General features: G+C 32.8%; 4 protein-coding genes across 4 annotated transcripts in view; 3 read left to right on the plus strand and 1 right to left on the minus strand.

Annotated features, from left to right (window-relative positions):
- LOC143636254 (non-specific lipid transfer protein GPI-anchored 15-like) overlaps positions 1-27,771 on the plus strand; it is a 113,287-nt gene that overhangs the window by 13,765 nt on the left and 71,751 nt on the right. The window lies entirely within an intron of this gene.
- On the minus strand, positions 1,594-3,784 carry LOC143636216 (uncharacterized). The gene is made up of 5 exons (XM_077103868.1): positions 3,588-3,784; positions 2,853-3,111; positions 1,934-2,080; positions 1,772-1,837; positions 1,594-1,697 (listed from the first exon to the last, which is right to left on the minus strand). Exons 1-5 carry the CDS (start codon positions 3,782-3,784, stop codon positions 1,680-1,682), a joined length of 687 nt encoding a protein of 228 aa, XP_076959983.1. The 3' UTR covers positions 1,594-1,679.
- On the plus strand, positions 14,262-17,854 carry LOC143636227 (homocysteine S-methyltransferase 2-like). The gene is made up of 7 exons (XM_077103876.1): positions 14,262-14,490; positions 15,163-15,219; positions 15,293-15,522; positions 15,953-16,082; positions 16,159-16,359; positions 17,135-17,206; positions 17,505-17,854. The coding sequence occupies exons 1-7, from the start codon at positions 14,314-14,316 to the stop codon at positions 17,709-17,711; spliced, it is 1,074 nt and encodes a 357-aa protein (XP_076959991.1). The 5' UTR covers positions 14,262-14,313; the 3' UTR covers positions 17,712-17,854.
- LOC143636229 (uncharacterized) lies at positions 21,140-23,565 on the plus strand. The gene is made up of 7 exons (XM_077103877.1): positions 21,140-21,217; positions 21,310-21,386; positions 21,474-21,587; positions 21,855-22,133; positions 22,873-22,986; positions 23,080-23,152; positions 23,296-23,565. The coding sequence occupies exons 2-7, from the start codon at positions 21,324-21,326 to the stop codon at positions 23,331-23,333; spliced, it is 681 nt and encodes a 226-aa protein (XP_076959992.1). The 5' UTR covers positions 21,140-21,217; positions 21,310-21,323; the 3' UTR covers positions 23,334-23,565.

Consider the following 27,771-nt stretch of genomic DNA (forward strand, 5'->3'; position numbering starts at 1 on the left):
GATCGTTCCAACTTCCAACCAACCCAACCTAAAAAGTTGACACATTTTGACCCATTATCCAAGCCACCTATTTTTAGGGGTGTCACTTGTGCGGGGCTTGTGAGTTAAACCGTTAAGCCTCAACATGGCCCATATGTTTTTTTTCTAACACTACACGAAAAATCCGGCTTTGGGTTTGATATAAATGGGATCAGGTCATTTTTGAGCTGGGCCCTTTTAGTTAAAGGGGCTGTGTTCATGTCAACCCGGGTATTTCATAGGTTGACCTGCATAACCCATTTATTTATTTATAAATGTATTTTTTGTAACAAATTAAATTGATTGGGTATCTTATGACTAACTAAAACTAAAAAGGAAATTGACATAAAACTTTTATAACTAAAATGTAATTTTTTATACATATATTAGCATATTTTGTAAAAATGTGAATTTAAAGTTCGGGTAAGCAAAAGCAAAAAAGGAAAAGTAAAACTTTCAGGTCTAACAGGCCATATTCTTGTCAGTTGTCAACCTGCAAATACGCAGGTCTTGTCGGGTTAACATCGTTGACATGATTTTTGGATTTCGGTCGTGTTCGGATTCGGGTCAAATTTTCGAGTTCATGTCAGGATGGACCCGCCATCCCGCAAACATGACCCATTTAACGCCGTTAAACCAACCCTAGCACGGACACACTTAAAATCTTATAACACTACATGACATGTTTAACCAGTTTATCTAATCGAGCCAAATGGGTTGACGGGGTGTAAACGAGCCATTATTAAATTTTAAGCATGTTAAATGCGATGGTGAGCTGTAATAAGTGGGTTAATCTATATAATTAAACTAGTTAAATAGGTCAACCAAAACAAGACCCGTTCAGGTTGACTCACCTGTTTCACATGCTCGGGTGTAGAAATGCCAAATCCAACAGCCACAGGCTTACTAGATTTCCTGTCAAGGATCAAACAAATATATTATATTAAACAGAAAATTCAACCACCCAATATATTAATTTTCATTTTATTATTAAAATACAAAAAAACAGTTAATAGTCTAAACAGAACAAACCGCTTTAATTTCCTGCAGAAGAGACTGAACTTTCCCGCTTACTGAAGCACGAGCCCCCGTCACTCCTATAGAACTCACCTAATAACATTTTTTAAAATTTTTACCATTAAAAGATATTTATAGCTTTTAATTTAAATACTACACTTGATTAAACAAAATTAATGAAACTTACAAGGTACAAAAATCCCTCAGTAGCTTCAACGATTGCTTTCATTCGTTCTCTTGGAGTAGTAGGAGTTGTTAATAACACCTTAACAAATAATGAAATTTATTAACCTAATATACATTATTATATTTTACATATAGTGTATAAAAATTAAAAGTTAATATATGATATTATGTAACCAACCAACTCGATGTTATGTTTGGAAGCTTCTTGTCTTAAAGGCTCAGTTTCTTCCAAAGGAACATCTGGCACAACAAGTCCTAATAACACACACACAGTTGACCGATCAAACCACAAAGACATCATTGACTATTATCTATAATTCTATATATAGAGTTATAATCAAGTGTGATCTAGCTTATTATAAGTTACCATGCACTCCAAGTTCTTTCACAGTAACCATAAACTTCTCCACTCCACGTTTAAGAATTGGGTTGTAATAAGTAAACAAAGCAATCGGACACTATAGTTGTGGTATCACCTAAATAGAGTTAAAATTATTAATACAAAACAATTATAAAAAAGTTACAAACGCTCACGTTTAATAAAGGGTACCTGTTTTAACATATTGAGAATGGAATCAAGATTTGTGCCTCTTGCTAATGCTCGAGTGGCTGCAGCCTGCGTAAGAAATATAAAAATAAATATTAATACAAAATGCAGGTTAAGAAAAATGTTTAATAATTAAAGATTATTTAACAAAATTATGCACTTAACCTGTATAACGGGTCCATCAGCTAATGGGTCAGAATATGGAACTCCTAATTCAATAATATCTGATCCACAAGGGTTGAGTATTTTCAATGCTTCTGCGGTTGTTGATAAATCGGGGTCGCTGGCTGTGATATATGGAATGAATGCTACCTATGAAACATACAATGAGCTTGTAAGAACCATTTACAGGTGACATTTTCGGCCGGTTTATTTATAAACAGGCCGAATTAGGTTATATCTCTAACATGTCAAAATGGCGAAATAATAAAAATAAAACCAGCTAAAAAGGGCACTGGTTAAGTAGGTTCCACATGCGTAGAGTCGCACAAAGAGTATTCTTGATGCATAAGCCCCCCCAAAATAACTTTATACAAAAATTTATATATCAGTGAACATGTAATTTTGCAATTACATTTGACCCTTTTGTGAAAGATGAATAATTTATATGTTACTGAAACTATACTTTTGCAATAGCATGTGTGATCCTTCTTATGAAAGATCAACAACGGTTAACCAAGTCAATTATTAATATTTAGATTTTTGTGTGAGTTTTTAAGCATTTAGAATGAACATTAATTTTATTATTTGAAGAAAAGTCAAAGATTGCAAGTCAATGATAAATGTAAATGTAAATGTAAAGCAACCTAATCACAACTATCTGATTATTATTTAATTCTCATTCTTTAATTAATTTACAGTAATCAGTTTGAAATGACACATCCAATCAAATAGATAATTAACCCCCCCCCCCCAATTCAAAATTGAAAACCCTAATTCAACAAGCAGCCACATTACAATCGAGAACCACAGAAACTTTAATAGTAACTCAACAACTAATAATAATAATAATCATTCCGATTAACAGATGAAGCATCGGAAAGATTAAAAAGAAAACCCTAATAATAATAAAAAAGTTACTTACTCTGCCGTCGTTTTTGAGTTTGGAGAAGGTGTCGGAGAGTCCGAGAGTGGATGAAGCAACGGCGAGAGTGGCCATTGGAGACTTGAATGATTTAGATTTCAGAGGGAACTGAATGGAGGTTGAAGAATGAAGACGAAAGAGAGAGTGTGGTTTATTATTATTATTATTATGTTGCAGGTGGACAATTGAAGGTGATGATGCTGATTTGGTAGCAGCGATGGACAAGTACATCTTTGTTGATTCTGATTCATATTGGCGGCTTCATTGGTGATGGGTTTATATATGTGTCAAAAAAGTTGTTATTTATTGTTAAAAGAGTAAATAGAAAATTAACTAAATAGCCCACTTGATTGGAGAGAAAAGACCATTTAACACGTGAGATTTTAAATTCCAAAAATAGGCCACTAAATCCTATGTCCTCGTGAGTTTTTGAGATTCCCCGTGAGTTTTCGTGAACGAATAAAAAGTTGTCATGTGTTTTCCATTTTCACCTTCACGCTATTTTTCATCCAAAATCTGTCTGAAGCGTGATTTTTGTCATTAAATATAACATGAAGAAAACCAACAGTAACGTGATGTTTCAAGCTGTTTTCACCGGCAACGTGACTTTTCAAGAAAGATGATTTTTGAGTTATTTTGAAATTCATCTCCAAAGATGAATTTCGAATGAATTTCAACGTCGGAGACTTTCAATTAAAGTTCATTTTCTTCTTCTTTTGTAAACCTTTTTGAAACCTTTCTTCTTCTTTCAACCTTTCAATTAAAGCACTTCCTCGGATCTGAAACAACTCCAACAAATCATGAAACTGTCCATGAATATCCCCATACACAGTCACCGGACACTTCACCGGCTGCCACTCCTCCACTAGTATCGTACGCGCCTGGTCACACAACACCTTCACCTCACCCTCCGACAACGGCTTGCAGTCCATCAGCTACGAGATCTGACGGTCCAGATCCGATTGCAACGGCATGGTTGGATAATAATAATAATAATAATAATAATAATAATAATATTGATACTATGCTTGTGAGGATTTGAAGATCTGGTCGGAAGTCCGCCGGAGAGTCGACGGAGAAGCAGGTCCAGGCTTGGTCTTGGCTTTGAAGTCGTCTCCGAGGTTGAAAATCGTCTCCGAGGTTTAGGGTTTACAAAAGAAGGTTGAAAGAAGAAGAAAGGTTTCAAAAAGGTTTACAAAAGAAGAAGAAAATGAACTTTAATTGAAAATCGTCTTCGACGTTGAAATTCATCTTTGGAGATGAATTTCAAAATAACTTTAAAAACCATAATTTTGAAAAGTCACGTTGCCGATGAAAACAGCTTGAAACATCACGTTACAGTTGGTTTTCTTCATGTTATATTTGATGACAAAATCACGCTTTAGACAGATTTGGGATGAAAAATAGCATGGTAGGTGAAAATGGAAAACACATGGCAGTTTTTTATTCGTCCACGAAAACTCACGGGGAATCTCAAAAACTCACGAAGACGTTGGATTTGGTGGGCTATTTTTGGAATTTGAAATCTCACGGGCTAAATGGTATTTTATCTCTCATCAAAAGGGCTATTTAGGTAATTTTCTCATAGAAAGTTCGTTTTATAATTACAACTTTCTAATATATATTTAACTCTTCATACTGGTTTGGTTTGAATCAACGTTATGGAACTTGTTACGTGAGTTTAAAATTACACTAATTTTTTATTGTTAGGAAACACACATCCATTGCAAAGTTTTAGGTATGGTTTGAACCGAGTCGAAGGCAAATATATCATACATATATCCTAGAAAATATAGATCCTACTTCCAAGTAGACACACGTTGATGCCAACATGCGTTAACTAAGAAAGAAAGATTCAGTCATGTTCATGCACAGCTCATATATGTTATTGAGTGTGCATGTGATGTTTTGAAGGTGAGATTCCTAGTCCTAAAGCAAATGGCTCCCCTTTCTTTTCACTATACAAAGAGACATAGTGATTGTTTGTTTTGTTGTCCATGATTATATAAGGAAATGCAGTATTTGAGATCAATTGTTAATGGATCATAATGAGAACAATGTGTTCTCTGTGACACAAGGAGAAAATGATGGTCAATTCATTCATGACATTGAATGAGGTTCACAAGGCATTAGGTATATCATATACGACTACTTTGCACTTATAATGACAATATCATACTTTTCAACCGGGATGTCACAATATAGTTTTTCTTTACATCCGCACCATGATGGCGTTTAATATCTAAAACCTCTTTATATGATAAAAGTATGTAGCAATATATACGCATTTGAAAAGAATAGTAGTGGTGGTGGTGGTGGTGGTAGTAGTGGCGGTAGTGGGAGTCGTGGTGGTAGTCATCGTAGTAGCTGGTTGTAGTAGTCGTAGTCGTAGTAGTTATAGTAGTAGTAGTTGTTGTAGTTGTCGTCATCATCGTAGTCGTAGTCGTGGTCGTGATAGTCGTGGCAGTAGTGTTCGTACTTCGTAGTGGTCATAAAAAATAGATGTTTTTTTAACTAAATACTTTAGCTAATAGAAAAGATACCTAAATATTCAGGCATCAGATTACAATAACAATTTTAAGTATTTAAAAGTAATATAATTTGAGAAATATATACTAGAAACATGTTTTCTAGAATTCTTAAAATGTGTTTTTTAAAAGACAGAACTCGCAGAGCCCGAGAAATCAATGATTTATATTTAGTAGAACGTACATGCTTTACTATTCAAAAGGGGATAGCGACGCATCTTGTTGCTCGCTTACTCATTATCCAGATGTAGCTCGGTTGGTGTTCATATGTGTAAGAATTTAATCTACAGTTAATGAAAAAGATATTACACAAACATCTTGTTTTACATAATCTTAACTTTTATGTGATACTTTGCTTCCAGAAAGGCTTGATTACGTAGAGATATTAATTTAAACTTATAAAAATATTTATAATGTGAATTGGTACCGTGTACTTTCGGCATTTGTAGAAGTCGCTTTTGCAACGTGATATAATGTTTTATACTGATATTAACTTTTTTGATAGTTAGACCTTGGAAAAATGCGCAACACTTGTTAGAAAATATATTTGGTGCTTATGCAATCGGTCTACAGTTGTACCGTGAGATTGATCACGACTTTTGTCATCCAATCATCCGAAACAAGATACGACCGCAATATTCAACCATGGAAATTTCTTGATATGTTGTCGTGGCTTTGGTCATAAATGGTGACAGATCCAATATGTTTTTGATGAAGGCATTAACACTAATTTTTAAGAGGGCGGTCGAGATTTTTATTATATTCTTATTACTATTTTTTTCCATGAATGCTCTAATTAGAAGTTTTACGGTCCGTCAACCTCCTAACAACCGTAGGGATTTGTGTCTTCCTTCAACCCTTCTGATTTTACAAGGGTTTGGAGTTGATTTATGAACATGTGTATATTTGTTTTGTCTTTACGTAAATGTTTGACGTTTTATTCTTCAAGATGTTTATTTTGATTAGCAATAATAACTTGAGTAAAGCGTGGTTTTCATTTTGTGTTTTGTTTAAATTTGTAATTTTAGTCTCAAAGTAAAAACAATTGTCTTTTCCATTCATAAAGTTTCATTTTTCGTTGCAACTTTCGATCATCTCGTTAACATATTTCGGACTGAATTTCACATTTTAACAAACCGCAAGGATGAATTTGCAATGAAAATGAAACTCTAGGAACAAAAATAACAAACATTAATTTTTTTTACTAAAATAACAAATTTGAACAAATATAGAAAATTGTTATAATATTAGCCCTAACTATAACAAGATTATTAGGGTAATGTGAGAATTTGAAGATAATAAAGAGATCACCACTATCTGTAGCAATATGCAATAAGAGAAGATGGAATATGTTATTCATGTTATAAAGCACCGACGCTTTCACATTTTGGATGACCACTTTTTCAACGTACGATTTTATCCATGTTTTGGATGACCATTTCTTCAAAGCAATCATATACGTTTGTTCCCCAAATAGTCACCTCAATAGTAGTTTGAAATAGTAAAGTTTGTACTATAAATATTAACGCATGTAACAATAATGAAGACCATCAACAAAAGTTACTGAATAACATATTCCATCTTCTCTTATTGCATATTGCTACAGATAGTGGTGATCTCTTTATTATCTTCAAATTCTCACATTACCCTAATAATCTTGTTATAGTTAGGGCTAATATTATAACACGTTATCAGCACGAGCCGCTTATATCCTAACCAAGAAAGGTAATAGACACAAAGGTATCTACATAAGCATCATAAACACTTCTTTAATTATGTACATTAGATATATATCTATGCATATACATATACTAACTAATATACTGATTAATAGCAATAATGTGTATAAACATTGTTATTAAAATTTGATAACTATTCTAACTTTTATTTATATATGCACACTAATATCTCATTTAGAAGTTAGATTTATTTACACTAACAATTCTATTCTTATTATTGTGCATACTAATTATATATATTTTATAAAATAAACTGTATTTAATATCTTATTTATTATCTTACTTTAAATAATTAATATTATATATTATATATATACACACACACAAACGGTAATGTTACCGTTATAAAAGGGTTATAAATTTTCACTATAAATAACCAATCATTAATCCCATTTCATTTACAACAAACATTCTTCTTATTAAATTTATCCAAGATAAAATTCTCAAAATGATTCACCCGGTTTTGATGTTGGTCACTATAATGCTTATACTACTTCTCATTCTAATTTTTAATCTCCCATCTGAATATTTCGGCATTTTCTTTTTCTTTTATATGTTTATAGCTCTACCAATGTATTGTATCTCGTTGTTGATTGATATATATAGATTCTAATATTTATCTTATTATTTGCTCTATTATGTTTAGCAACAAAATGTCAAATATAGCAAAACTCGAATTCCCTGCACTCAACATTTCTGAAGAAAATTATATGTCTTGGACAGCAAATGTCAAAAGACATTTAAAATCTATGGATGTGTTAGACTCAATCCAAGAATACAATGATTGCTCTGACCAGGATAAAGCAAGAGCTGATGTTTTCATCCATAAACATATTGATGAATTACTACAGCATGAGTATTTTAATTATGATAACCCATATATGATATGGGAAGATTTGAAAAGCAGATTCGGTCATCTAAAGGAAGTTTTACTTCCTACTTCTAGAGATGAATGGAACAGTCTTAGGTTCCAAGATTTTAAGAGGGTAAATGATTACACCTCTGCTTTATACCGAATTTGTTCAAAGCTAGAATTTTGTGGGTATCCCGTAATAGAGGAAGAAAAGTTAGAGAAAACTTTCTCCACGTTTCATGCATCAAATATAAACTTGCAAACACATTATCGTTTGCAGAATTTTAAGAGATACTCTGATCTAAATGCATTACTCCTTGTAGCAGAGAAAAATAATGAATTATTGATGAAAAATCATCAATCTCGTCCCACGGGTTCATTAGCCATACCAGAAGCACATGTTGCTCACAAAAGTTCTCATAAAAATTCTGATCATAAATGGGAACAAAGTCGAGGACGAGGCCGTGGACGTGGACGTGGTCATTTTGACAAAAGGCATTTTAATGATCGTAAGCATCCATTCAAATGGAACAATAACTCTTACGGTCGTGGTCGTGGCCGTGGTCGTGGTCGTAACCAGAGAGCCAATAATTATCATGTCCCACACAATACCATTTCCAACCACCAAAATAAATGGAATGAAGCTGGTAGGTCCGAAAATAATGGCACTTCATGTTTTAGATGTGGAAGTACAAACCACTGGGCAAAGGCTTGTCGCACAGCTCCACATCTGTGTAAACTGTACCAAGCCTCTCTAAAAGGAAAAGAGAAAGAAGTGAACCATGTTGATAACTTTAATAATATCAATGCTGAGCTGAGCGTTGAAGACTTTGGGGTAGAACTTTGAAACAAAGTTGCTTGACTACTATAATTAGATGCAGTTATTAAGTGTGTTCTCATTATCTTTAATTATGTAGTTCCTCTTTCATGTACTACTTGTGTTTCAATTAAATAAAGTTCTTATTAAAATATCATATGTCTTCGTTATACACTTATTTTTTCTTTCTTAATATTTTTCAAGATTTAAAATGAAAATCACCGGAGCACAAGATCAAACAAATGAAGAAGATATATGTATAGCGGATAGTGGAGCCACGCATACTATAATTAGATCTAAAAAATATTTTTATAAACTGAAACCAATAAAAGGGATCATCAATACAATATCAAGTCCTACAAACTTGATAGAGGGAGTGGGAAAAGCTAATTTAGCATTACCAAATGGTACAAAGCTCAAAATAGAAAATGATTTATTTTCCCCAAAATCAACAAGAAATTTGTTGAGTTTCAGAAACATATATCATAATGGATATGATACTCAGTCAAGGACTGTTAGTAATGAAAAATATTTGCATATCATAAGCAAAGATCAAATATTGGAAAAATTGCCAATGCTCCATTATGGTTTGCATTATACATATATAAATGTGCCTCAAGCACATATGGCAGTCAAAGAAAATTGTTGCGATTCTGGTATCATAAACTTATGGCATGACAGATTAGGCCATCCAGGATCCACAATGATGAAAAGGATCATTGAAAATACACATGGGCATCCACTGAAAGGTCAAAAGATCCATAAAATAGATAAAATGCCTCAATGTACATCTTGTTCTTTTGGAAAATTAATTACAAGGCCTTCGCCATTAAAAGTCGATAAAGAAACACCAATGTTTCTTGAAAGAATTCAAGGTGACATATGTGGACCAATTCATCCACCATGTGGACCATTTAGATACTTCATGGTCTTAATAGACGCATCCAGCAGATGGTCTAATATCTCTTTATTATCGACTCGTAATGTTGCTTTTGCAAAATTTCTTGCTCAAATTATCAAATTACGTGCACATTTTCTGGATTATACCATTAAAAGAGTAAGGCTTGATAATGCGGGAGAATTTACATCACATGCTTTTGATGATTATTGCATGTCTGTGGGGATTGTTGTAGAACACCCTGTTGCTCATGTACACACACAAAATGGCTTAGCCGAGTCGTTGATCAAACGCCTACAGCTAATAGCTAGACCATTAATAATGAGGACAAAACTCCCTGTTTCTATTTGGGGCCTTTCAATTATGCATGCTGGATCATTATTCCGCGTGAGACCAAGTGCAAATCATAAATACTCTCCCACACGACTTGTTTCTGGAAATGAGCCAAATATCTATCATCTTAGAATTTTTGGTTGTGCTGTGTATGTTCCTATTGCACCACCACAACGCACAAAAATGGGTCTCCAAAGAAGGTTGGGAATATATGTTGGATATGAAACATCTTCCATCATAAGATACCTTGAACCTTTAACAAGTGATGTATTTACAACACGTTTTGCTGATTGTCATTTTAACGAGACAATGTTCCCGACATTAGGGGGAGAAATGAAAAAGCAAGAAAGAGATATATCATGGTGTGTGCCATCATTGTTACACCTAGACCCAAGATCAAAACAAAGTGAGACAGAGGTTCAAAAAATAATACATCTACAAGAAATTGCAAATCAGTTACCTGATGCATTTACTGATATAAACAGGGTCACTAAATCTCATATACCAGCTGCTAATGCTCCAGCTCGAGTTGAGATTCCAAGCAAGCAAACCCATAATAATGCACCTCATGAATCTCAAAAACGTTTAAAACGTGGAAGACCAATCGGTTCAAAGGATAAAAATCCTCGAAAAAGAAAGGGTTCTGAGAAGGATACTGACCCTAAGGAAGGAATGATTGACAAAACCTTCCCTCAGGAAAGAATAAATGATATAACATTTCCTCAGGAAGAAATAAATGATTCCAATAAAGAATTGTCAATAAACTATGGTAAATCACATATAATGTGGGATCGAGATGAAATGGAAAATATTGATGATATATTTTCTTATTCTGTGGCAAGCGATATCATGGAAGAAAATGATGACCCTGAACCAAAATCTGTAGATGATTGTAAAAATCGACAAGATTGAAACAAATGGAAAGATGCTATGCAAGCTGAATTAAACTCACTAAACAATCGAAAGGTTTTTGGACCTATTGTCATTACACCAAAGTCAATGAAACCTGTAGGATATAAATGGGTTTTTGTGAGAAAACGAAATGAGAAAAATGAAGTTACAAGATATAAAGCAAGACTTGTAGCTCAAGGTTTTTCTCAAAGGCCAGGAATTGACTATGAAGAAACGTATTCTCCTGTCATGGATGCTATTACGTTTAGATATTTAATCAGCTTAGCAGTCTCTAAAAATTTAGAGATGCGCCTTATGGATGTTGTCACAGCTTACTTGTATGGATCACTAGATAGTGACATCTATATGAAAATTCCCGAAGGATTTAAACTCCCCGATGCAATAAGCTCAAAGCCTAAGGAAATGTATTCCATCAAATTACAAAGATCCTTGTATGGACTGAAACAATCTGGAAGGATGTGGTACAATCGTTTGAGTGATTATTTTATAAGCAAAGGATACACAAATAATCTTATTTGTCCATGTGTCTTCATCAAGAAGACAACATCAGGATATGTGATCATAGCTGTGTATGTTGACGATCTAAATTTAATTGGGACACAAAAAGAAATTAATGAAGCAATTGCTCTTTTAAAGAAAGAATTCGAAATGAAAGATCTTGGAAAAACCAAATATTGTCTTGGTTTACAAATTGAGCATATGCATAATGGAATACTTGTGCATCAGTCAACTTATACTGAGAAACTCTTAAAACGTTTCAATATGGACAAAGCAAATCCTTTAAGCACACCGATGGTTGTTAGATCACTCAATGTTGACAATGATCCATTTCGTCCTTGCGAAGATAATGAAGAGATTCTTGGTCCCGAAGTACCATACCTCAGTGCAATTGGAGCACTTATGTATCTTACTAACTGTACAAGACCTGACATTTCTTTTGCAGTTAATTTATTGGCAAGATTCAGTTCATCCCCTACTAAAAGACATTGGAATGGCATTAAACATATTTTTCGGCATTTAAAAGGAACTGTTGATTTAGGTTTATTTTATCCTAACGATTCAAAAGAAGGGTTAGTTGGTTATGCAGATGCAGGTTATTTATCTGATCCCCATAAAGTAAATCTCAAACTGGATATGTATTTAAGAATGGAGGAACTGCGATTTCATGGCGTTCTCAGAAACAAACACTCATTGCAACATCTTCAAATCATGCTGAAGTCATTGCATTGCATGAAGCTTCAAGAGAATGTGTATGGTTAAGATCTATGTCACGACACATATTGATTTCTTGTGGACTAGAGAAAGATCGAATTCCAACTCCTATCTATGAAGATAATGCAGCTTGTGTCTCGCAAATGAAGGAAGGATATATCAAAAGTGACAGAACAAAGCACATACCACCATGATACTTTGAGTATACTCGAGACCTTATTAAAGACAATCAGGTTGAAATGAGATATGTCCAGTCCAGCAACAACTCAGCTGATCTTTTCACAAAAGCACTTCCCACATCAACATTCAGGAAACATGTTCATGATATTGGCATGCGCCATGTACGAACAATGTAACGACCTGCAATTTGAGGGGGAGCTATATACTGCACTCTTTTTCCCTTAGCTAAAGCTTTTTCCCATTGGGTTTTTCTTTAGCAAGGTTTTTAATGAGGCGGTACTTCAAGACCCCGAAGTTTTTAAAAAGTGTCATCCAAGGGGGAGTGTTATAAAGCACCGACGCTTTCACTTTTTGGATGACCACTTTTTCAACGTACGATTTTATCCATGTTTTGGATGACCATTTCTTCAAAGCAATCATATACGTTTGTTCCCCAAATAGTCACCTCAATAGTAGTTTGAAATAGTAAAGTTTGTACTATAAATATTAACGCATGTAACAATAATGAAGACCATCAACAAAAGCTACTGGTCTTCATTATTGTTACATTATTGTTACATGCGTTAATATTTATAGTACAAACTTTACTATTTCAAACTACTATTGAGGTGACTATTTGGGGAACAAACGTATATGATTGCTTTGAAGAAATGGTCATCCAAAACATGGATAAAATCGTACGTTGAAAAAGTGGTCATCCAAAAAGTGAAAGCGTCGGTGCTTTATAACAGCCGAAGACACCTTTTGGCCCCTTGCAACTATGACTTCATGGTCATTGGTCACTCTCTCTAGTCGTCGGTTTACAAAATTCACAACAAAACACATACTTTTTTCTTGTCAAAATTTCAAGTTTTACCCGACTAAGAATTTTAGGTGAACCACTGAATGGTCCGAATTATATTTACCTTAAAGTGTATTTCACGGCTTTCATATTATCCAAGCGTTACATCTTACGAATTCCTTAGACTTTATGTTTTATAAGAAAGTAATAACCAACATCGATTTGTCGTTTAACAAATTCACTCACTTATTGACATAGTAGTAACTTGTAGGCAATGTCAAAACAAATTAGCGAATAACATTAAATGTTATAAAAAAGTAATAAACATGGACAGAAATGTTTTTAGTGTGGTCCTTATGCATTATAGGTGGGTATATTATATGCACTAAAGATATTAGGTTAGGCACATTTAAAGAGTGTATCTACAAAAGATATCTAGGGACTAGGCATTTGATGTATTAAAGATTTAGCAAAGTTTTTATGTGAAAATGAAAGGTAAAATAAATGTAATGGGGTTGGTGACAAGTCATTCAACTATCATTGTATTTCTTATTCATTATTATTTTTAATTTCAATACCATAATATTTATTTGAGTATTCGTTATTCAACTTCAAAGTAATTGCATCGAAATTTGAATTAATTCGAAACCCGTTAATTTCAAACCGTATTACATATTCAGTTTTCGGTCAAAACCAAATAATGTTTTTTTTGTGTTCGGTTTCATAAATCTGAATTCAGTTCAAACAAATAAACCAAATATCGTATAATAACTATTTATGCTTGTCATTTAGCCCAATACAACTACAATGATTATAACATAAGCCAAATCTTATTTAGTCATACCTAATTCAAATGCTAGCATAAAAGAAGATATTCAATACATTCCATCGAAAATCTCACTAAATTCGAATTTGGTTTTGTTCAGCACAATTCAAGAAAAAAAAGGTTCAACCCGAAAACCAAACCAATAAACACCTCCGTTAACTATTTTGGCTTTCATATCAGAGGTAAAAAAACAACCATCAAAACAGCTAAAACGTAAAAAGTAAAAGTAATACACTATTCATACATTAGACGAAAGGTAAGGGGTCAAAAACCGACAGGTTCAAATTCTTTCTATAAATTGAACCTGGACTCTTTGCGCCTCTCAATTCATCCACCACACCGTACCATTTCCACCGCCGTCATCCGCCGGAGGCAATTAATAATGAAAATGACAGCCGTCGACGTGGACACATTGATGTCAGATTTCCTCCTGAAGTCCGGCGGCGTAGCGTTAATTGACGGAGGACTTGCGACGGAGCTTGAACGGTACGGCGCCGACCTTAACGATCCACTATGGAGCGCTAAATGTCTCCTCACTTCTACTCACCTTATTCGTCAGGTATAATAATAATATTGAATATTATTATTACATGAATAATATACGTACCGTAGGTCCGTACCGTATGTACTCTGTTTATAGGTTTCCGTTACGTTTATTATTATTTGAAACGTATAAGCTTATTGTTGTATGATCTGTTTATTATAACTTAGCTATTGTGTTATATGTATTGTGATTGAGGTTGATGATAGTGAGTATTGATGATTTGATGAACTAATCTGTTTGTGATGCGTTGATGATATGGAACTACAGTAGCACTGTGTACTCTGCTTATTAATTCTGTTGATTTTAGAAGATAAAAATGCAAAATTAGTAGGCAATGTTTTCAGAACCGGTTGGGCTGGATTTAAGAACCTGATGATGTCCTAAATAATATACAAATTAATAAATGGCCTGTAAAATCAAATTTTGATGAAAAAATTTAAAAAGATCAGATTATTTGGTCGACCAGTTAGTTCGGTTAGCTGGTTCACTGGCGGACCTATAACTAGACGGTTTGAATGGGAATGGTTAAATAAGCTTAAGCGGACCGCTTCCATGTCTGGTTCCTGGTCCAGCTGGTCCGGTCATGAAAACAGTGTTGGTACTTGGTAGCATACTGAAATAGTGAAATTCTGATTTTACATTTAATCAGTCATATACGTAGTGTGCTCATTTGTGTTGACACTGCAGGTACACCTTGATTATCTTGAAGCTGGTGCAGATATAATAATTACAGCATCTTACCAGGTAACAAAGCTGCATTTCATATTTTCATTAGCATTTATCTGTTTCTCTCTTTTAATGTTATATAATTTAACAGGCTACAATTCAAGGGTTTGAGGCTAAAGGCTATACTGCAGAAGTTGGTGAGTCTATGCTTAGAAAGAGTGTAGAGATTGCTTGTGAAGCAAGGGATTTATATCTCCAACGATGTCATGAATCTTCTGTTGATTGTACTGGTGATGGTAGGATTTTCAAAACTCGTCCCATTTTAGTTGCTGCATCCGTAGGGAGTTATGGGGCTTATCTTGCCGATGGTTCTGAATACAGGTAACTTGACGCTATGTGTTAAATAATAAATAGTGTTATTTGGCATCATTGGAACTCTTTTTTTGTATACATTTTCATAAGGGTGTTCATAAACCGACAAAACCGTCCAACCAAAGCAAGTCGGCAACAAACAAGGACATGCTCATTTTCTTAACGAACGAACACGTACAAGAAAACCCCCTTGTTTAATTGTTTGTGTTATCGGTTGTTCAATTAAGTTGAATGAACAGAGCAGACTGTGAACACCCTTGTGGTTTTCATCAAAAGATGTCAAATTTTGGTTGTTTTTATTTCAAAAAAATGTCAAATTCTAGTGCAAAATTAAATTTTGAAGTATCTTTGCATTAAATAATATATTTTAAAAATTACCTTACAAAAAAATTGATTTACTTTAAATTTTTTAACTGTGGTTATTTCTGTCTTTTTACAGTGGGGACTATGGTGATGCAATGAATTTGGAATTCTTGAAAAATTTTCACAGAAGAAGGGTCCAAGTGTTAGCTGAAGCTGGTGCTGATTTGATAGTTTTTGAAACAATTCCAAATAAGCTAGAAGCACAAGTCAGCAGAATCTTTATCTATTTTGGCTTTTTTAATTTTATAATAATAAGTTCAAAAGCTTTGTGTTTTTGAACAGGCATTTTGTGAGCTTCTTGAAGAAGGCATTAATATTCCTGCATGGTTTGCATTTAACTCCAAAGATGGTGTGAATGTGGTGAGTGGTGATTCTTTATCCGAATGTGCCGCAATTGCTGATTCATGCAAGAAAGTGGTTGCTGTAGGAATCAACTGCACCCCTCCTAGATTCATTGGTGGTTTAATTTCCACAATAAAAAAGGTATTACTTTTCTTTATTCTTTATTCAGTTCTGGTTTGATAGCATTGAAGAATATTCTTGTCTTTTTTAAATGACAAAAGATTCCCACTTTTTTGATGCCATTAAACAAACTGGTGTAACCAAGTCAAGCCAAGTCTGAGTCATTTAACATTTTAACTTAAGTGAGCTCGAGTTCGGTAAAATAGGCTCATTTAGGCTTGCCAATCAGGACCCGGAATCTGGATTTATAGAATTATAGTATAAATATAGTTTTTGAAGATCAAGTTCGGTTGGTTTATAATTTGTTAGTTATTTTATTTGTATACTTATCATAATTATATATGTATTTTATTATGCTAAATAAACTTTATTATATTTATATGAATGAGTTGACTTCTAAGGGGTCAAATGGATAAAATAAAAATAATTAAAATGTAAGCTGGCCTAAAATCGTCCAGAGTGTACTTTTGATGACAACCTTTTGAATCAATTTAGTCAAAAAAAATAAATTAGTATTGTTATAATATAGTTTGTCCTAAAACATAAATTCTTTTTATAAAGGGATGGATAAAGAGTGTCACAAGTCAACCCAACCAAATTACTCATCTTGATCCGACCCGCTTGATCCGTTACTTAACCCACAGACCCATCCATTGTGTCACCTTTACCAAAACCCACAAATATGATATCCTTAACTGGGTCTCAAGAATCTTGCTTTCTTTTTCTTTCTTTTTATATTGACACATAATTACTTTAATCTAGTATGTTAGTAATCTTAGTTTGTTGTCTTGTGCAGGTGACAAATAAACCAATCCTTATATATCCTAACAGTGGTGAAAGCTATGATGCTCAACTAAAACAATGGGTGGTAAGCACTTCTTCAATAAATCTCGTATAGAGTTTTAAAATTTTATAAAATTATTTGACCCGCTTCCTTTTTAGATAATATATATGTTATTGACCCATTCATAAGTAAACACGTCAAAACTGTCACCTTTTGCGTAAGGAATTGGATTTTAAATTTGAAGGAATTGTAATCTATCTGAAATTCCAATTCCAACGAATTTTACAGACCAGACAAGTTAGGAATACGATTCAGATTCCATTACCATTGAATTTCTGATAACCAAACACATCCTTATGATTTTTTAAAACATTTGTTATAGCAAAACACTGGAGTTGTAGAAGAGGATTTTGTTTCGTATGTGAACACATGGTGTGAGATGGGTGCATCACTTGTTGGAGGATGTTGTAGAACTACACCTGACACAATTAGAGCCATTCACAAAATTCTTCCAAGCAGATCGGTTTCTACACCTGTCGTTGAAGCTCTTCAAAGTGAGTCGGGATGTGTGATGATCAAAACCGCATAGCGGTTTCAATTTTCGATTTACTATTCACTAATTTGCATCAAAACCGGATAAAAGTTTTTGTAAAAGATGTTTGTATAATATCATGATGTTAACTTATATGTTACTTTTTAGTTTTAACTTCCTTATGGTCATCTTCTAGTGCGAGCTTTGTTTTACATGATCTTATTGATTAACAGAGTATTAAGAGGGGTTTGTGAGTTTTACTGGCTACTAGATTGTTATTAAATAACATATATGTTACTTATGGCTCTATACGGTTCTTGTTATGCTAAAATCAAATTCAAGTTGGTCAATTAAATGTGCGTGTTTTTAAAATAATTATTATGATGTCAATGATCAAAATTAAATAATCACACTATGGTTTGCAAAGTAATTTCAAAATTTGTCAATAAACAGTCATGAAACTAAAACTATGTCATTTTTCCTACATTTAAAGAATATGTTTGAACTAGCGTATAATGCTCATGCTATGTCGTGAGGATGCATTTGTCACATGGTATTTCGATTTGTTGACCGTATGGGCTTGAACCTAACGATGGTAAAAATAAGCAAGCCACACGGTTTAACTTTATTAAACTTCAAGAACTAGATTTAAAGGTAGAAACCTAAATCGTTTAAAGAAAAAAAAAGAGTTATTAATGAGCATAAACGTAAATTGGTTTGTTGTTAAGTATAATAACTACCGGGTTGGGTTCTCCAGGATTCAAAGTTTTAAATATAGACTCGAAACCCCAAATCTCCAAAGGTTTTTTCGATTGGGTTAATATGGTTTCGAGTATCTTAGAAGAAAAAACCGACTTGGTTAACAACAAAACAACTTAGATTTATAGCTACAATACCATAATCGATTAAACAAATATACCATGGTTGATAAAACCATACTCTACTAACAGTTTAGTCAAACGAAATATGCAATAATCGGATTAGAACTCGATTGAACCTACCAATCGATCAAATAGAATATAAGATAACCAAAATTGTTATTGAATCAACCACAAAAATTATAATTGATCAAACATAATATACCATAATTGAACTTGATTGAACCTATTAACGGACGAGACCTTGTCCGTGTTCGTCCGTTCAACTTTTGTCGGACAAACGGACTGTTCATGAACACCCTACTGAACGAAAATTCGTGTTTACGTCCGTCCATTAAGGAATTGAATTTGACCGTGCCAATTTGTGTCTGTTAGTTAGTATTGTACATGGACGCTAATGGACAACCGAACACTAATGGACAAACAAACACCAATTTACACTAATGGACGTTAATGGACAAACAAACATAAACATATCAAAATACTTACCATAAACACTAATGAACATTTCATCGCATGATATTCAAAAATACTTAACACTTAACATAGTAGCTAAGGGTGGCAAACTCAACCCAAATGGGTTGTTTTGGGTCAAGATGGATAAACTTTAAAAGTAAAATGGGTTAAGATGGATCATAAAAATTCTACAAGTGAGTCAGGATGGGTTGGAAATATACAAGTGAGTTTCATTTATAGGTTAAAATAGGTCAAAACAAAATATCCAAGTTATCCAAAATTTATCTATTTCAAAATACCCAAACTATCATGTGCGAAACAAAACTCACCCGAAACCCAAAAAACGATCAAAACGAAACAAAAACCCCGAACTGACTAAAACGAAACTGAACCGAAATAGAAAAACGACCAAAACGAAAAAAAACGAAATGAAACCGAAAAATTTACAAAATCGAAACAAAAAAAGCGAAATGCAACTGAAAAGCTAACCAAAGCTAAACAAAAACACCGAATCGACCAAACCGAAACAAAACTGAATCGAAATAGAAAACCGACCCAAACAAAACAAAAAAACCGATATGAAACCGAAAAGTTGACCAAAATGAAACAAAAAAAAAGCGAAATGCAATTGAAAAGCGGACCAAAACAAAACAAAAACATCGAACCGACCAAAACGAAACAATAACACCGAATCGACCGAAACAAAACAAAAAAACCAAAACGAAACTGAACCGGAATAAAAAAACGACCAAAACGAAACAAAAAAAAGCGAAATGCAACTGAAACCTGACCAAAACAAAACAAAAACACTGAACCGACCAAAGCGAAACAAACAAACCGAAACGAAACTGAACCGAAATAGAAAAAAGACCGAAACAAAACAAAAAAACCGAATTGAAACTGAAAAACTGACCAAAAGGAAACATAAAAAAACTAAATGCAATTTAAAAACCGGACCAAAACGAATCAAAAACACCGAATCGACAAACGAAACAAAAAAACTGAAACGAAACTAAACCGAAATAGAAAAACGACCAAAACGATACAAAAAAACTTATATGAAACCGAAAAACTAACCAAAACGAAACAAAAAAAAGCGAAATGCAATCAAAAAGCTTTACCAAAACGAAACAAAAAAACTGAAAAGTAGCCGACTAAAATAAAACAAATGAATCGAAACGAAACAAAAAAAACGAAATGAAACCGAAAAAACTGACTAAAATAAAACAACACTGAAACCGAAAAACCGAGAAATCGAAACCGAAATCATTGAAACCTAGCAGATACCGAAACCGACCGAAATGAAAAAAAAACAAAACTGAACCGAAAACCCCCCCGAAAAACTCGAAATTGAACCGGAACAAAAAGTTTTTGTTTTTTTTATGAATGAGGAGGATGGGGGAAACATTTTAGTTATTTTACATTTTGCGTTTTTTATTTATATTTTGAGTTATTATTTTTTTAATAGTTTTTTTGAATATTTTTTTGAGGAGTTTTTAAAACCATTTATATGTCAACATTTACTTGGGTCAAGATGAGTTAGTTTTATCCATCCTGACCCCATATCCATCCTGACCCTCTATTTTAAAAATCCATCCTGACCCCATATCCATCCTGACCCTTACTCATCCTGACCCATCACCCAAATCCAACCCAACCCACTCATATTGTCACCTCTAATGGTAACCAAACACATAGTCATATCAAAATAATGTTTTAATTTACAAAATCTCAAAATCCACAAATTTCTAGTGTTTCACAATAAACAAGCTTCATATTTTTCATTCTTCAAAGAATTTCAACATACACAACACTATTAAACGGACGTTACCGAACGTTCACAGACACTATTTAACGATCCCTGCCTTTGTTCGTTAAGCGTACCAAACAAATTCTTTTTGTCCGCGTCCGATTAATTTATTAAACGTGCGAACATAACCGAACTTCCCACCGAAAGGACAACCGAACTTCCCACATACACAACACCACAGGCGCATCCGAGGGGGCTCATGGGTTTGTAAGGTTGATGTCCCGTGTTCGATTCCTCTCTCCGCTCGGTTTTCTTTTCCAAAATTTGTAATTATTTATTTTATTTTATTTTATTTTAAAGTGGGGGTTTTAATATCGTTTTAGGGTTTTCATTCAAGCTTTAACTTTAACCACCCACACAACACCGCCGTTATCTCCTCTCCATCCAACACATATCTGCTCGTCTAATAACACTCCACGGTTTGTTCAGTACTCTCTCTTACAGTTTGATTAATTTAATTTGTAGCACAAACCAATTAAATATGTCACGAATACTGTTATGTACGTGATAGCAAATCATACACATATGGATACCGAAGCCAACGGAGAAAACACGTCTTTGGTTATTATAAAGCAAGGCGCTGAAGCTGTAAGCTAATTTGTTTTCATACTTTATTCAAATTAGAAGCCCTAATTTGTCATTCGTAACTAATATTTAATTAATGTTTTTCTCAAGAGAGTTTTTGAGTCTACATTTGCTGGAAGGAAGTCAATTGTTAAGGAACGCTTCTCGAAGAAGTACAGGCACCCAACTCTAGACTCCAAGCTCACACTCAAGCGGTTAAATGCGGTTTGTTGACAAATGTTATTGGCCTTACAAATTAAATTAACGCGCTAACTCTGAGAATCAAGTAGTGTAATTATATATATAATTATAGTGCAGTGTAATTACAGCATAGTGTAATTACACTACGATGCACTTCCATAATTACACTACTTGTATATATAATTACGCTACTTGATCTCACAGTTAGCACGTTGATTTAATTTGTACGTTAACTTTCCCCTTAGTAACTATAGTTATGAATTTTTTTATTTTTTTTACGATTATATTTAGGAGGCTAGATGTATGACAAAGGCTAGACGACTTGGAGTTCATACTCCTGTGCTTTATGCGGTAGACCCTGTATCGCATACGCTCACTTTTGAGTATATTGAAGGTCCCTCTATCAAAGATGTATTTCTTGATTTTGGAATTAAAGGGGTTGTTGAGGAAAAGATGGATGATATCGCCTTGCAAATTGGGGATACGATTGGAAAGTTACATGATGGAGGGGTCGTTCATGGGGATCTGACCACGTCAAATATGTTATGGCGCACTGACACTAACCAACTGGTATGTTTTTGTAAAGTTTATGTGATTGGAAAGTCACAAGTATGGACAGTAGGCTTGTAAACGAACTGAGCGTTCAATGAATCGTGTGGCAGGAAGTTTGTTTATGTTCGTTTGCTTAATAAATGAATGAGCGTGAACAGGTTTTTTGTACATTTAGTTAAACGAACGAACATGAACACATGTCTTGATTGTTCATTTGTGTTCGTGAACGCTCGATATTGTTTGTAAGCCTATGTTTGTTTAAGTTCTTTTGTTCACGTTCGTTAATATGCATTTTACATATTCTAAATGCATCGCAATTTAGTCTAGTTTAATATTTCTGTAGGCACAACACATTAGTTATGTTTATTCGTGAACTATTTGCTTATACTTTATACTTATAACGAATGAGGACGAGCAAGAAAATTCTGTTCGTTTAGTTGTTTGTGTATGATTGATTGTTCGGTTAAAGTTAAGCGAATGAGCTGCATGCTCTGTTTGTGTTCGCTTTTTACTTTTGACGAACAAACATAAGCAAACACGAATACGTTCGTTTTCTTAATGAACGAACACGAACAAGAAAACCTCGTTCGTTTAAATATTTGTGTTCAATATTTTGTTCAGTTTAAGTTCAAGAACGAACACGGGCATGCTCCATTTGTGTTCGTTTGGTTCGTTTACGACTCTAATGAACATTGTAAATATATAGAAGACGAGTTTTTTTATCTTATTGTATGCATCTTTTGGCATATATTTTCAGGTGTTGATTGATTTTGGTTTGAGCTTTGTATCAACACTTCCGGAAGATAAAGCTGTAGATCTATATGTACTTGAACGGGCCTTGTTGTCAATGCATTCTTCTTGCGGGAATGTGGTAAGCCTGTACTTTACTAAAACACGCTTTAATGTGCTGAGACACGTTAATTGGTATTAATTGACATAATCTTGATTTGATTTTGTTGGACAGATGGATAAGATACTTGCAGCATATAGGAAGTCTTCAAAGCAATGGTCAGCCACATTTAACAAACTTGGTCAAGGTATATTTTAGATATGAATGAGTTTATTTCGGTTATGTTTTATCTCAAATTTATCAAGTAAATGATGTATGCTAAATTTTTTTTTGACATATTGTTTTCTATAATCATATCTAACACATTAATTGTTTATTAACTTGTCACAGTGAGACTACGAGGTAGAAAACGAACCATGATCGGATGAAGTCACACTGCCAGCTCACCATATTGTTCATCGGTATGTGTTAAATTTCTTAATATTGTATCTATCTATGCTGATAATACATTGGGATAATGTTATTCAGACAATGGCATTGAAAACCTTAGAATGTTACATTAGCCATCATTTTAGGTTGAGTAAATTATTCTTCAGTTTGTGTGATTATAGACAAAGTTGTTGCAATTTGATATAAAGTTTGCACTCTTATCCTTGTTTAGTTTATGCATTTTACTAATGATAACACTTTATTATATAAGATAAATCAACCATGACAAATTATAAAGTTAGATTAGATGATAAAGGTAATGCTAGGTTTGCCTTTAAAGACTAATTTGCATGTTTCATTTTAATTATACAGTTTATTTTGAAGGTTGCCTAAAAGTTTTGGGGTTATGTATAATGATTTTATTAGTTTTAGAGGGTGTATGGGTTGCATATTTAACTCCAAAAGTAGTTTTGGTCAAAAGTGTTTGGATTAACTTTTGTGGTAGGAAATTCCAATAAGTTAGTTTTTGAAAAGGGTTTGACTTAGCTTATTATTAAAATGACCAAAATGAGATTCTTAAATATTTATAACCAGTTACTACTTTTACTTATAATATTATTCACATAACAATTTTTTTTGGACAAAAAATATAATTTAAAAGAAATTACTAAATATATTATATTAATTCTTTTACAAATTTTATAATTTCTTGAGTAGACCATAATAATATTATGTTAATATATGTTGTAAATAATTTATAAACAAAATACCAAAATGTTGTCATTATACATTCGTTCTCGTGATTCTATTATATCGTGCGTAACAATGTCTTGTATCATTGTCGTATGCAAATCATCATTATTCGTATGACGTGTTCTTGGACCTTCTTCATAATCTTTATTACTCGTACCATCGTATGTGAGATTGTAGGATTCTTGGTTGTGCTCTGTTAAATGCTTCATCAAATCTACCTGTCTTTCTAGTAAATTTATGGATCGCCATCGATGCTATCACAATACTCACTCGGTGCCTTTACTTGTAATTAACATGCGTAACTCTCAATAACGGCTACATAGCTTTCCACACTCCAACATACGTTCAATGATATTTTGCAATGATGAGTGGCGATTACTTAAATGTCCTTTTTGGTTCGCGAGGAGTACACATAGTAGATAAATGTCGGATTTTCGACGTGGGTTGCATGTTTCTCGCGAACCAAAAGAGACATTTAATTAGCATCACTCATTATTGCGAAATATCATTGAAGAAACATTTGTGGTGAGGAAAGCTAGGTGGTCGTTATCGAGAGATATGCATGCTAATTACAACTACGAGCACTAAGTGAGTAGTGAGATAGCGATGGTCCATAGCTTTATTAGAAGGGATGGTAGGTTTGATGACTCATTTAACATGTCTCAACAAGAATCCTACAATCACATAAAAAGTGATGAAGTTCATGAAAAAGGTCCAATTACACGTCGTACAAATAATGATGATTTGCATATGGCAGCGATACAACTTAATGTTGCGCAAGATATAATGAAATCGTGTGGATGAATGTAATATGATATCATATTGGTATCTTTTTATGAATCATTTACAATTTATATGAATGTAATATTATTATATGGTCTAGTCAAGAAAGTTGTAAAAAAAGAGATTGTATTACTTATTTTATATTTTTTTTTCATTATAATCCTTGTAAAAAACTTGTTAAGTATATAGTATTATATGTAAAAATAGTTATTGGTTTTAATTATATAAGATACTGATGAATACGTACAAATCACTCTGCATAGGGTACAACCTTTATTGCCAAGTTCTCCCGAAATTATAATTATATAAATATTCTTTTTCATTATTTTATATGATTAAGCTAAACCAAACATTAAAAAAAACAACTTATTGGCTTTTCTTACTATAAAACTAATCCATACATTTTTTTAAACGTATTTTTGATAAAGTAATAAGTTAATAAACACTTTTGACAAAAAAAAAGAAACATTTTTAGAGCTTTCACATCCCATAAATCATATTCTACATATTAAACTAAAAACCATTCTTTTTAAAAGTATATCTTTCATTTTAAGAAATCTTCCACATCTCATTCCCTAAGTTTTATCTTAATCTTATTCAAAACATTTATTTTCTTATTTTTTATATAATCCTGTAAATTAGATGGTGGATGAATAGTATTTATATGAAGAGTTATTATAGAAACTTTATATAATTTAGGGTTGAGAAAGAAAATTGTAGAAGAGATGGAGTGTGTTTTTAAAAAGAGTTTTTTTTTTTCTTTATATTTAAAAAAAAATCATGTAAATTAGATGGAGGATGAATAGTATTTATATGAAGAGCTATTATAGCAACTTTATATAATTTAGGGTTAGAGAAAGAAAATTGTAGAAGAGATGGAGTGTGTTTTTAAAAAGAGTTTTTTTTTATATTTTAAAAAAGGGAGAGGATTTGATGGATGGGTTTGTGAATGCTCTTAAATCATAATGTCGATAAGTTACTTCTTACGGTGTGGTTTTGGCTATTTCATTTAAAATGTCATAAATTTTTACGCTTGAGCATTCTCATCTCTTCCTCTATTTTTAAATCTAAAATAATACTAAAACTAATCCATACATTTTTTTAAACGTATTTTTGATAAAGTAATAAGTTAATAAACACTTTTGACAAAAAAAAAGAAACATTTTTAGAGCTTTCACATCCCATAAATCATATTCTACCATATAATTAAACTAAAAACCATTCTTTTTAAAAGTATATCTTTCATTTTAAGAAATCTTCCACATCTCATTCCCTAAGTTTTATCTTAATCTTATTCAAAACATTTATTTTATTATTTTTCTTATTTTTTATATAATCCTGTAAATTAGATGGTGGATGAATAGTATTTATATGAAGAGTTATTATAGAAACTTTATATAATTTAGGGTTGAGAAAGAAAATTGTAGAAGAGATGGAGTGTGTTTTTAAAAAGAGTTTTTTTTTCTTTATATTTAAAAAAAAATCATGTAAATTAGATGGAGGATGAATAGTATTTATATGAAGAGCTATTATAGCAACTTTATATAATTTAGGGTTAGAGAAAGAAAATTGTAGAAGAGATGGAGTGTGTTTTTAAAAAGAGTTTTTTTTTTATATTTTAAAAAAGGGAGAGGATTTGATGGATGGGTTTGTGAATGCTCTTAAATCATAATGTCGATAAATTACTTCTTACGATGTGGTTTTGGCTATTTCATTTAAAATGTCATAAATTTTTACGCTTGAGCATTCTCATCTCTTCCTCTATTTTTAAATCTAAAATAATACTAAAAACTTAGTTTTAAAAAACTAAAATAATACTAAAAAACACTACATTTTTTCCTTTATTTTTAATTAAATAATATTTTTTTATACTTTTATAATTACATTTTCTCTCTTTATCACTGACAACCATTTTTTATATAAATATTAAAAAATTATGAGATTAACAACTCTTCAAATATAAAATAAAAATTATTGCATTTCTCTCGTCCACTCCTAGAGTTGCACAAAAATACCCGGAACCGAGCCGAAAACTCCGGAACTGGAAATACCCGGTCAAACCCGACCTAACCCTACCCTAAACCCGAAAAACCTTAGAAAACCCGCTCAAATACCTGACTATACCCAGAACCGGTTCCTACCCGACCCGGTCTTGACTATTGTTGACCATACATGAAACCAGGTGTACAAAAAGCATTTGTGCACCTCTATCCACTCACATTCTTTAATTGTAAGTTACGTGAATGTTGTTTAGGTAAGACTATTTATTCTTATGGGCCTAGTGGCCCGCCTAGAATTTTTTGGGCTTCTATAGACCGACAGTCTGATTCATTATTGTTTTTGTGGAAATGGCGTTTTTAACATACCGTGTTGTTCATGCAAGGTATTACAAAACACATTAAAATCTATTTTCATATGATCCTAACACTACGTGTGTGTGCCGCAGTCTATTGAAAACCGATATTATGCTTTAATAAAATATGTAAAATGTTAAAAAAACTTGTTTTTTTTCCTCTTTCCTCACTCGTATTTTATCTCCTATTTAAAAAAATATAAAGATGCCCACATATGCATTTCGATAAAATACTAACGATTTTACATTACTTAAAAGTAATTTTTAAAAGATTGGAATCTACATGCATTTTAGTTGATTTTTATAATAAATAAAACTAGAGTTGACGTGTTTTTGGCCGTTCTCGACATATTATTGGTGCTAAAAATGAATGCTCTCTAATATTTAAGAGATGTGTATGTATATGTATATATAGCTTAAAGAGAACTGCGTGGAATTGTAAACATCACACAAATGTTCTTATCCCCCTGCTATTCTTTAGGATATTGTCCAACTATTTGACTGCAGGATCATACTAGCTTTTAATGACAATCAATGTGAATGAACAA

Source organism: Bidens hawaiensis, unplaced genomic scaffold, assembly GCF_021521415.1.
Source record: "Bidens hawaiensis isolate Kalapana, Puna unplaced genomic scaffold, B.hawaiensis_p1.1 tig00007840_1, whole genome shotgun sequence".
Taxonomy (NCBI): domain Eukaryota; kingdom Viridiplantae; phylum Streptophyta; class Magnoliopsida; order Asterales; family Asteraceae; genus Bidens; species Bidens hawaiensis.